This window comes from Dendrobates tinctorius, unplaced genomic scaffold (assembly GCF_039654945.1).
Source record: "Dendrobates tinctorius isolate UK_male_01 unplaced genomic scaffold, ASM3965494v1 ptg000070l, whole genome shotgun sequence".
Taxonomy (NCBI): Eukaryota; Metazoa; Chordata; class Amphibia; order Anura; family Dendrobatidae; genus Dendrobates; species Dendrobates tinctorius.
The window spans coordinates 74,171,975-74,184,727 of NW_027361738.1; the positions used below are offsets into that span (position 1 = coordinate 74,171,975).

A 12,753-nucleotide genomic window follows, 5' to 3' on the forward strand; every position below is an offset into this window, starting at 1 on the left:
TTAGCATTTATTCCTGTGGTTTTGTAATGGCTTATTTATTTCTATCGCTTAAGCCACATTAATACATCCATGCAACATGGTCCGTATATGGGATGCACTGACTGGCTGTGGATCTCCTGACCTCAACTTGAGAGCATTAAAAAGATTTAAATAAACTGGAGAAGTGGGCAGCAACTAACAGAATGGTTTTTAACAGGGAGAAATGCAAAGTACTACATCTGGGCAATAAAAATGAAAAAAGCATATATAGAATGGGAGGAATAGGGCTAAGTGACAGCACATGTGAAAAAGACTTGGGTATACTAATAGATCACAGATTGAATATGAGTCAACAGTGTGATGCAGCAGCAAAAAAGGCAAATGCAATTCTAGGATGTATTAACAGAAGCATACAGTCTAGATCACGTGAAGTCATTATTTCCCTCTACTCCTCTTTGGTCAGACCTCATCTGGAATATTGTGTCCAGTTTTGGGCACCACATTTTAAAAAAGACATCAACAAACTGGAGCAAGTTCAGAAAAGAGCGACCAGAATGGTGACCGGTCTGCAAACCCTGTCTTATGAGGAAAGGTTGCAGGATTTGGGAATGTTTAGTTTGCAAAAGAGAAGACTGAGAGGAGACTTAATAGCTGTCTACAAATATCTAAAGGGCTGTCACATTGTAGAAGGATCAACTTTATTCTCATTTGCACAAGGAAGGACTAGAAGCAATGGGATGAAACTGAATGGGAAGAGACACAGATTAGATATTAGAAAAAACTTTTTGACAGTTAGAGTGATCAATGAGTGGAACAGGCTGCCACGAGAAGTGGTGAGTTCTCCTTCAATGGAAGTCTTCAAACAGAGGCTGGACAGACATCTGACTGGGATGATTTAGCGAATCCTGCTTTGAGCAGGGGGTTGGACCAGATGGCCCAGGAGGTCCCTTCCAACTCTACGATTCTATGATTCTATACATTCCTATGAGGCTGTCCAAGTCTGGCCGCAAGTCTCCTGTCTGTGCACTAAACTCCATACACGGACTTCTTAATGAATGAGGCTTTAGAGGTGTTTTATCTCTAGATTCTGCCTCCACCACTAGGGGCAGCGCTCACTGCATACTGGTATATCATTCACTTTAATGGAAGTTGTACAATTTCATGTGTAGTGAGCTTCCCCTAGTGGTGATTTCGGCAGTAAAAGAATTACCGTATATCATGTACTACAAAAGGAAGCATAACAGGAAAAGGCATCTCCAAGATTATTAGTAGGACAGTATTACACAGCATCAGATTATTCTATACAGAATTTTAGGTTCTGTCTAAAGTAAATTTATCACCAGATTCATGCTGCCCAAACTACAGGCAGCATGAATTAAATCTTTCTCTCTTGGCTTTAAAGATCCGGCCAGGGACAACAGGCAGGGCTATGAGGGACACTTATGGAATCAATCACATGCAACGGCTTAGGAGACAAGTTCCCTATAAGAAACTGCAAATATAATATAATAATATAATAAATATGCACATACATATATACACACACACAAGCGCAATATATACATACGGTAAATGTGCCCAGAGACTAAAATGAAGAGAATTAGTAGATTGATGCACAAGTATAATAATGTTCCACAATTGACAATAAAGTTCCCAAAAGTTTACCGTAACTCACTGCAATAATAGCAATAAAATAGGAGGAAAATACCATTTATGCTGCACATCTATACAAAAGAGCGCTGAAAACTATTTTAAAGGAAACGTCAATAAAAGAAAAAATAAATAAAATGTAAAATTGCGGCACAGCGACACTAATGGAAAAGGATTTTCACTTTTTATCAGATTAGCCTCAGTCGTGGCATACTCCGCTCTTCAATGTCTCCCCATTTGTAAGATCTCTGCTTGCCGTTATTGAAAATGAATGTTCTCATTACTCGCAGCGACTTATAAACCAGCGCAGCAAAACTGCTTCGCACCGCTGAGATGTTGCTATAGTTGTGAGCTAAAACAAATGGGACCCCCACCGATCAATGAGAGCAGGGGTCCTGTACCCACATCTGAATGGTGAGGTTATGAACTTTTTCAGGATTTGTTGGGCGTCCCAGATCTCAGATAATACATTTATCAACAATTCTATGTTCCTAGTGAAATAGGAAGTGCCTGATCACTGGGGGTCCAAACTGTCATGAGAATGGGGGTTCCATGTCCCCAGTTTGAACACAGCAGTGGAGCCCACCATTCATGGTCTATGGGACGGAGAAAAGCAACCGAATAAAGATCATTAAAGGGGATTTGAGCTCTTTGTTAAAAGTTACCAATATGAAGTCGTCCTGACAGTGTCTGCCGGACCAAAAGTAATAAAGTAATAAGGTCCCAGGGCCACAAGTCACATGACCCTGCAGCCAGTCTGGGGTCAGCTTATTGGTGGGTGTGATATCATTACTTCCAGTAGCAGCAGCCGTGGAGCAGAGGGCCGGTTCTGCAGGCAACTATGGCTTCTTTCATCAGGATGGCTTCTCATTGGTAATTTTTTTTAAACGGAATACGTCAGCAGGTTTATGCTACCCTATCTGAGAGCAGCATGATGTAGGAGCAGAGACCCTGATTCCAGCAATGTGTTGCTTGCTGCAGTGTTCATAAAATCCCTGTTTTATCTACTGCGGATCTAGCAGTTCTCTGAATGCAGAACTATGTATAACCCCGCCCACACCACTGATTGGCAGCTTTCTGTGTAAACTGTGCAGAAGTGTGCCAATCAGTGTTGGGGGCGTGGCTGGACTTCCTGGCAGCAGCTTTACTAGTCCTCTAGAGATAATCTCCTGCTGATAAAACAGTGATTTTATAAAAACTAAAGCAAGCAGTAAGTGAAACATTGCTGGAATCAGGGTCCCCTTCTCCATATTATGCTGATCTCAGATTAGGCGGCCAAAACCTGGTGACAGATTCCCTTTAAGAAATGTTTTCTGATACTCACAGTTGGTCCTGGAGCTCCACAATGATGTACTCCAGCTGCTCCTTCTCCAGTTTGTGGTTCTGTTCGATATCTTTAATCCTCTGAAGTAACAATTTGTTTTGAGTCCCAGAATCCGAGAGCTGAACTTCCCTCAGACGGACCAACTCTTCAAGGTAACCCTGAAAACAGAACAATGCAGGGGTTAAAAAATGTAGTTCAAGCCTTCTTTCTACATTGAAGTTTTAGTTTTTTTTTAGATTAGACCATGGACCATCAATATCAGATTGGTGGCTGGACCACCTCTGCACTTTTGTTAAAGGGGTTTTTTTCCGTTCAGAAACCCCCTCTCCCCCTGCTGCAGTTTGTTAAAAATGACAAAAAGCACAAATTAAAAAAAAAAAAACCCTGTCCTTCACTCATCCTTCCCAGGTCCGGTGCTGATCCTCCACCACTGCTCCTGGTATCTGTTATTCTTTTCGTCGACAATGCTGCGGCCAATCACTGAATTCAGCGAGCAACTAGATAACCACTTCATGAAGGTTTTTTTTTTACTCTAATTCATCCTTCTTTTTCGCAGCAAGTAAATATTTTCTATTTTTAAAGGGAATCTTTCAGCACTACATGACTGTTCAAACCAAGCACAGCTGCTCCGTGCACCCTTGGTGTGGCCGAGCAGTTCAGTGCACTTTTGCAACTTCTTGATTTTCATATATCCGTCCTTCTTTGGCTGGTGTAAAGCTGGAGTTGTCAATCAAGGAAGAGGGGTCCAGAGATAGATGGAAAACAAGTAGGAGGGAATGTGCACTGAATTGTTCAGCCACACCAAGGGTTCACAGAGCATCGGTGCTTGGCTTGAACAGTCATTTTGTGCAGAAAGATTCCCTTTAAATAACTGTAATCAACAGAGCACTTTTTTTTTTTTTTTTTACAAAACAGTAACTTAAAAGGATTGTCCTTCCGAAAATGCATAAAAAATACACATATCTGCCTGAAAAGTAACTTATGCTGTAATAATGCTATTGGGGTGACTACCTAAAACAAAAGTAGTTCAACCAGCTCCTGAAAAGCAAGAGATGTCAATCAAGGAATAGGGGTCCAGAGACAGATGGAAGACAAGTAGGAGGGAATGAGAACTGAATTGCTCAGCCACACCAAGGGTGCACGGAAGAGCTGTGCTTTGTTTGAACAGTCATTTTCTGCTGACAGACTCAATTTAAAATGGTATTGAAACACAGGTTTCGTCTCCTTTTCCAAAGTTCATAAGCAAGTTCATTACATCCCTATCGTCACACTCGATATCAAAATACATAGTAACATAGCTAGCAAGGCCGAAAAAAGACATTTGTCCATCCAGTTCAGCCTATATTCCAGTCAGAATAAATCCCCAGATCTACGTCCTTCTAAAGAACCTAATAACTGTGAGATACAATATACAACGTATATACAGAAATAACAAAAGTAAAGATAAATAAGAACTTGTGCTACAACCGTCTGGCATTGTGCGAGAGCTGGTGAGGACAAGGTGTGACATGATCCCAATGCATCGGGGAGTCCCAGGGAAAGTCAGCAGCAGAAGCAGCGAACAGATATGAAAAGATTCCTCTGTAATTAGGTTCCAATATTCTAGAATAAAACTTATACAGAAGGAGCTCAGAAATCCGCTCCTCATCTCATCATCCACTCAGCGGCGCAACAAAAGAACAGGAAAAAGCTCTTTTGAAGTATCCACTCGAAACATCACAGAATACTAATTACATCCAGAAGAAAAGCTTCCCACTGAAAGTCACTGAAGTCTACTCTGCCTCCTACACTTCTGCTACAGCAAGAGCATACATTTAAAGTGAGCATCCACGTTTCCACGCCAACCTATGTCCATATTCTGCACAAAACAATTCACTAATAACTCTTTACAGAGGTTAGAGCTTTTCATGGCGGAGTTAAAGGGGAACTCTCATCTCTCCTGGCGTGTGCTTTAGTACATACTTTGATTCACCATAAAACAATTTTAGAACACCTACATTGTGTCTTTCCTCTGTTATTCAATACACTAACTATCCTGCGCTGTAACCTATCATCATTTTTTCACTGCCGTCCACATGCAGGGAGATTAGCTACAGTGCCATGGCTTGTAAACGTCTTGATTGTGTTGCGCACTGTGGACAAAGGAACATCAAGATTTCTGGAGATGGACGTGTAATCTTGAGAATGTTGATATTTTTCAACAATTTTGGTTCTCAAGTCCTCAGACAGTGCTCTTTCTGCTCTCCACGCTTAGTGTGACACACGGTGCAAAGACTGCGTCAACTTCTCCCCTTTTTATCTGGTTTTCAGGTGTGATTTTCATATTGCTCATACCTGTTACCTGCCACAGATGAGTTTGAACGAGCATCGCATGCTTGAAATAATCTGTTTACCCACAATTTTATCAAGCCCATTTTTGTGTGAAAATGTCCAATTTACCCTTTTTTCATTGTTTTTCTTTTGTTCCAATACACACAAAAGGAAATAAACATGTGTATAACAAAACATGTGTAATTGCAATCATTTTCAGGGAGAAATATTTCAATTTTTGAAACAAATTCAGGGATGCAACACTTTTGGCCATGACTGTATATGTTCCAGCCCCAGTGTTTCATATGTGGCGTTTATGCACAAGCACCAGTGTCTCCTATGTGATGTATATGCAGCAGCCCCGATGTCTCCTATGTGATGTATATGTACCAGCATAATTTTCAAGTTGAAATGAGATTTTAAATATTAAATTGGGCCTTGGCAGAAAAAAAGTTTTCATACCCCTGCTCTATGGGGCTGCTGAAGAAAACAAAGTGCTGTACTTTGCCATTCTTGTCAATCCCATATACAATGAAAGTTGCAATGGTGAGGCTGTGAGGGCACCGCACTATTCCCACCGGGCCTTTGGATATGTGATAACTTTAAATGTTGGGAATAACCCTTTAAATCACTGGAAAGTAAAGACAGCAAAGCCCTTTTCTATATGCAGAAGTAGTTGTGCGGCCTCATACACAGCACTATATGAAAATCCTCTGGCATTGGACGGATGCACGGTCTGTACCTGTACATTTCCAGATGGCACTGTATTTTTGACCTTATATTTCGCCTTTTGTGTGGCTTTTCAAGTCCTCTATTTTTCTCGAGAACCATTGAAAGGTCGCGAACTACGCACTACGTATCTGTCATTGACCGCCGATTCTAAAAATGGGACAGGATCAAATGATGAATAGCTTCTCTCCAGCCTGAAAAAGCTGACATCAAGGAAAGAAAAAATTATTTTATGGCGTAATACATGTAAAAAAAGATAGATTTACGGCTTAGTGTTCCTTGAAAGCTGCAGGGAATCTTGATATTTCGGTATGGGATAAAACCTGCATTGTGTGGAAGTATGCATCTACCGCTAATGCTTTCCTGTAATAGGATTGTGGCCGTGTAGACAGAGAAAGCTCACGGAAGCGGCAGCCGACACGTGCCGGCATTACCGCCACCCGAGCAGCTTATCGCACTATCCATACGCTCTCATTTTACTTTTCTGACTCTGAATCTCAAAATATTCAATTGCAGTTGGAAGAAAGGAAGGGAAAAGGGATTGGGACGTAAGAGAATTACAGCAAGAAAATCTATCCAAAATCCATTCTTCCTCACACAAATATCCGGATACGGAGAGCCCGAATATGACAGTCCTCTCCGCTCCGCGGTAAGGCTGCTGAACACTACGTACAGGCGCCACTCGGGAACAAAGGAGATGAATCGGCCACTGAACCGATCTGTATCTAGAGTGACATAATATAACAAAATCGGTACAAAATTTAAAAAAAAAATCTATAAAATATATCAAATCAAACAAACGTAATGGGTATCATTGCATTTGTAAAGGAAAAAAATTCACTTTTATTTTTCTCTTTGTTTTCCAAAAGCAATAATTTTGTAATTTTTTTTTTCGTTTTATTATTGAATGACACCATTCATTTTATAATTTAATGCACTAAAAAAACGGTACTGTAACTGAAAATAATAAAAAATATCTAAATTTTATTTTTCGTTTTTTTTTTCTTCTCTCCATTCCACCCAATGAAGATTTTTTTCCCCCATTCTTCAGTATATTATACGGTTAATTAAATGGTGGCATTTAAAACTATCACTCATACAATAAAATCCATGGTGGGTTTATTGGGGACATAGAGCTGCAATACCAGGCGCAACCACTACGAAGTGCACGGCGCTGTGTCTCGCAATCAATAGGGGTGTAGCATTCACTGGCGGCACCTTCATACAGCTGACCATGGGGGTATTGAGAGTCAGACCCCCGCCGTTCTGATATTGATGGCTTATCATAAGGATATTCAATGTTGCACATGCTCAGAGCAATCCAATATTTGCACCTTCCAAGTTGCCCATCAGTGCACCTTAATTTTTAACCCTTTGATCAGCAGGTATAAAATGATCAAGCACACCCACACTGCTGGGAAACGAACTTTTCTAGCGTTACCTTTTGCTCCAAGGCTAGCCGGTACTTCTGCTCCACCCTCTTGCACTTGTTGTACCAGCTGTTTTCATCCATTGCGAATGGAGGGCCGATATTTTCTGGAGTGCTACTCTCGCTACCGCTGCTCCCTAGTGTCCGGAGCTCTTCTTCATCACTGCTGATACTATCAGAGCTGTGCAAGATGACAAAAAATATCAGTTATATGTATCACCGGATCTGGTTTATGACAGGGAAAAAGAAAAATTTTACAATTTTTTCACTGTTTTTGTCATTTTACACCATTTTCAGCTGTAAGGTTGGAAAACCCATTTAATGGCAGGACTGGAAAATCACCCCCTAGAAGAATTTTTATCATTAGGCACAAAATGTATAATTTTCAGATAGGTATTGATACCATTATATGAAGTCTAATTTTATCCAAGTCAAGTTATATTTTCCATTTTTGGGTAAAGTATGTATTATATATGTCAATGAGCCCAAATTACCTTAGGACCTTGATGTTTTATTACTTGCAAGAAGGGGTTGAAAAAAAATAAATACGCAAAAACGTATTCGTAAAGGTGATCAAGTGAATTAGAAGGTAGATTCACACATGTAGGGAATAGATGGAAACAGTCAGTTAAGTCTTTCCCGCCAGGATAGGCTAAGTAATACGAGGCGGAGCACACACACATCATACAGGACATAGTCTCAAAACAGACCATTAAAAAGGTTGTATTGATAGATCAACACTTAAGAAATACTCCTGTGTATAGATATTGATGTTACCAACTTGTTATGGTGCCCACTTGTGCAGGGCCGGCGTCACCACCCGGATGCTGATACAGTTGAAAACAATGATAGGAGAGGGAGCCGTCCGCTGAGCTCCCTCTCCCATGATTCCCCCTGAGCTGCATGACGTCTCAGTGTAGAGGGCGCAATGACGTCAGTACAGCGTGCCCTCTGTGCAGAGCAGTACAGAGGGCCAGAAGACGCTGAGGAGACAGGAGAGGCCTGGGTACAGGGAGAAGTGAGTATTTAATTATTTTTTATGTATGGAGCACTATATGGTGCCCATTACACTGTATGGCGTAATATATGGGGCTCATTACACTGTATAGAGTAATATATGATGCCTATCATACTGTATGGAGCAATACATGGGGCCCATTATACTGTATGGAGCAATATATGGGGCCTTTATTCTGTATGGAGCAATACATGGGGCCCATTATACTGTATGAAGCAATATATGGGGCCCATTATACTGTATGAAGGACTATGTAGGGCCCATTTTACTGTCTGCACCACTATGTGGGGCCCATTCTACTGTATGGAGGACTATGTGGGACCCATTAAACTATATGGAGGAGTATGTGGGGTCCATTATACTGTATGGAGGACTATGTGGGGGTCATTATACTGTATGTAGGACTATGTGGGGTTCATTATTCTGAATGGAGGAGTATGTGGGGCCTATGATACTGTATTGAGGAGTATGTGGGGCCAATTCTGTATGGAGGCCCATGGAGTGCCCATAATACTGCATGCAGGACTATGTGGTGCCCATAATACTATATGCAAGACTATACTGTCCGGTCTAATGTGTAAAATAGTAACATAGTTATTAAGGTTGAAGGAAGACTTTAAGTCCATCTAGTTCAACCCATATCCTATCCTAACTTGCCCTAACATGTTGATCCAGAGGAAGGCAAAAAAAACCCCATGTGGCAATGGCAAACAGTAATCTTCACATTGGGGAAAAAAATTCCTTCCCGACTCCACATACGGCAATCAGACTAGCTCCCTGGATCAACGCAATATTAAGGAAACTAGTGTATATACCCTGTAATATTATACTTTTCAAGAAAGGCATCCAGTCCCTTCTTAAATTTTAGTAGGGAATTACTCATTATAACATCATATGGCAGAGAGTTCCATAGTCTCACTGCTCTTACAGTAAAGAATCCGAGTCTATGATTATGCTTAAACCTTCTTTCCTCCAGACGTAGAGGATGCCCCCTTGTCCCCGTCACAGGTCTAAGAGTAAAAAGATCATTAGAAAGGTCTTTGTATTGTCCCCACATATATTTATACATTGTAATAAGATCACCCCTAAGCCTTTGATTCTCCAAACTAAATAACCCCAAGTGTAATAACCTGTCTTGGTATTGCAGACCCCCTAGTTCCCTAACAACCTTGGTCGCTCTTCTCTGCACCCGCTCCAGTTCAGCTATGTCTTTCTTATACACCGGAGACCAGAACTGTACACAGTATTCTAAGTGTGGTCGCACTAGTGACTTATATAGAGGTAAAATTATGTTCTCCTCATGAGCATCTATGCCTCTTTTAACGCATCCCATTATTTTATTTGCCTTTGCAGCAGCTGCCTGACACTGGCCACTAAATGTGAGTTTGTCCTCCACCCATACACCCAGGTCTTTTTCAGTGACAGTTTTGCCCAGTGTTTTACAATTAAGCACATAATTAGACATCTTGTTCATTCTACCCAAGTGCATGACCTTACATTTATCCCCATTAAAGCTCATTTGCCATTAGCCCAAGCTTCTAGTTTACAAAAATCCTTCTGTAATATAAAATTGTCCTCCTCTGTATTGATTACCCTGCAGAGTTTAATGTCATCTGCAAATATTGAAATTCTACTCTCTATGCCCCCTACAAGGTCATTAATAAATATGTTAAAAAAAAGCGGGCCCAAAACTGACCCCTGTGGTACCCCACTGCTAACCGTGACCCAGTCCGAGTGTGCTCCATTAATAACCACCCTTTGTTTCCTATCCCTGAGCCAGCTCTTAACCCACCTACACATATTTTCCCCTATCCCCATTGTTCTCATTTAATGTATCAATCTTTTGTGTGGCACCGTATCAAAAGCTTTTGAAAAGTCCATGTACACCACGTCCACTGCATTCCCTTGGTCCAGTCCGGAACTTACCGCTTCATAAAAGCTTATCAGATTAGTCTGACAGGAACGGTCCCTTGTAAACCCATGTTGATATTGGGTCATGAGGTTATTCTTCTCCAGATACTCCAGTATAGTATCTCTTAGAAAACCCTCCAGGATTTTACCCACAGTTGAGGTTAAACTTACTGGCCTATAATTTCCAAGTTCAGTTTTTGTCCCCTTTTTGAATATTGGCACCACATTTGCCATACGCCAGTCCTGTGGTACAGACCCTGTTATTATGGAATCTTTAAAGATTAAAAATAATGGTCTATCTAAGAGTGTGCTTAATTCCTGCAGTACTCGAGGGTGTATCCATCCGGGCCCGGGGATTTGTCAATTTTAGTGATTTTTAGACGCCGCCGTACTTCCTGCTGGGTTAAGCAGGTGACATTTAATGGAGAATTTTTATCACTGATCATGTTATCCGTCATAGGATTTTCTTGTGTAAATACTGTTGAAAAAAAAGTCATTTAGTATATTGGCTTTATCCTCATCCACCATTTCACCCAGACTATTTTTAAAGGGGGCCAACACTATCATTTTTTAGCTTCTTACTATTTATGTAGTTAAAGAATATTTTGGGATTATTTTTACTTTCTCTGGCAATGAGTCTCTCTGTCTCAATCTTTGCTGTCTTGATTTGCTTTTTACAGAGTTTATTTAATCTTCTGTATTTAGTTAATGCCTCATCACTACCTACTTGCTTTAATTCTCTAAATGCTTTATTTTTATCTCTTATTGCGCCCCTTACAGCTCTATTTAGCCATAGTGGTTTCCTCCTATTTCTAGCATGTTTATTCCCATATGGTATATATTGTGCACAGGTCCTATTCAGGATGCTAATAAACGTCTCCCATTTTCTTTGTGTATTTTTATGTCTCAGGATATTGTCCCAGTTAATTGTACCAGGATCATCTCTCATCCATTGGAAATTTGCCTTCCTGAAGTTTAGTGTCCTTGTAACCCCTCTACTACACATCTTATTAAAGGATACATGAAAACTTATTAATTTGTGATCACTATTACCCAAGTGACCCCCAACCCTTATAGTTGATATGCAGTCTGGCCTGTTGGTTAATATTAGGTCTAGCAGTGCCCCCCCTCTTGTTGGGTCCTGAACCAGTTGTTGTCATGATCCATGCTGGATCATGACAGATAAAATGCACTAGGTAACCTTTTTTTTTTCCTTAAGCTGTGGTGCTTAAAGATAGTTTTGCCCCCGGTGGCCATTAGGGTCATTGCACTGTGGCGGTTTCAGTTCTAGTTTTGCCCCCCGGTGGCCGTTACGGTCATTGCACTCTGGTTTCTTTAGTTTAGTGCATGTGATTATAAAGCAGGTGTGATTGCTCTGGCTCTGCTATAAAAGAGTGTCAGGTGTTGCAATCACGGTTGGTGATAGTGGTCATTTCCAACCTTCCTTGGTGGAGAAAGGAGCTAGAGAGAGTTCCTTGCAGCACAGTCAGAGTCCTGGTGTGGAAGGAGTCACCGAGGGGATTTCCTTGCAGCTCGGACAGAGCTTGGTGGCAGCTATTCAGGAGGAAAGCTGCATTCTGGTGGTGGACTCTGTTGCTGGGAGCAAGAGCAACACAGCAAAGCTAAGTGGTGTTTCCCTGTTTGTATTTTTCCCTGGTGTGTATTAGTACAGCGGTGGGGCCAGTACCTGCACCACCCAGCTCCCTAGCAAGGGATAGGTGTAGGGTGTGCTAGGGTGACAGGTTCCGGCTCGGCGACAGGTGAGGAGCCTGTATAGGGAACGTTAGGAGTGTGAGGGACACTGACTCAGGGGAGTGCAGGAGGTCTCCACGTCCCCGTTCCCTATCGCAGGGCCCACCATTGTAACTGTTTCCCCTTCCCCCGTGTCTTGTCGTTTTAGTCACCAGCCTGCGGGTCGTGTCACACAGGACAGTTACACGTGCCGTTTCTTGTTGTCTTAGTTACCGGCCTGCGGGTCGTGTCACACAGGACGGGTCCACGTGACAGTTGTGAAAGGTAATTGTCTCTCATAGTTGTCAAAAACCTATTACCTTTGCTGGAACTGCAGGTTTCGGTTCCCCAATGTATTTCAGGGTAGTTGAAGTCCCCCATAATAATGACTTCTCCTTGAGTCGCTGCTTCATCTATTTGCTTTATGAGGATAGTCTCTGTTGCTTCCATTATTTTTGGAGACTTATAACAAACCCCTATCAGTAATTTATTATTTTTCCCCCCTCCTCTTATCTCTACCCACAGGGACTCTACATTTTCATTAGATTCATACAGTGCCTACAAGTAGTATTCAACCCCCTGCAGATTTAGCAGGTTTGATAAGATGCAAATAAGTTAGAGCCTTCAAACTTCACACAAGAGCAGGATTTATTAACAGATGCATAAATCTTA

At 41.4% G+C, this 12,753-nt stretch overlaps 1 protein-coding gene across 2 annotated transcripts in view; it reads right to left on the reverse strand.

The window, feature by feature from the left end:
- Positions 1-12,753, reverse strand: part of RUNDC3B (RUN domain containing 3B) — a 174,720-nt gene that overhangs the window by 63,746 nt on the left and 98,221 nt on the right. For both annotated transcript variants that reach the window (XM_073581919.1, XM_073581920.1), the window contains exons 7-8: positions 7,434-7,602; positions 2,954-3,111 (exon numbers count right to left, since the gene is read on the reverse strand). In XM_073581919.1, coding sequence (XP_073438020.1) covers positions 2,954-3,111; positions 7,434-7,602 — 327 coding nt within the window. The remainder of the gene's footprint in view (positions 1-2,953; positions 3,112-7,433; positions 7,603-12,753) is intronic.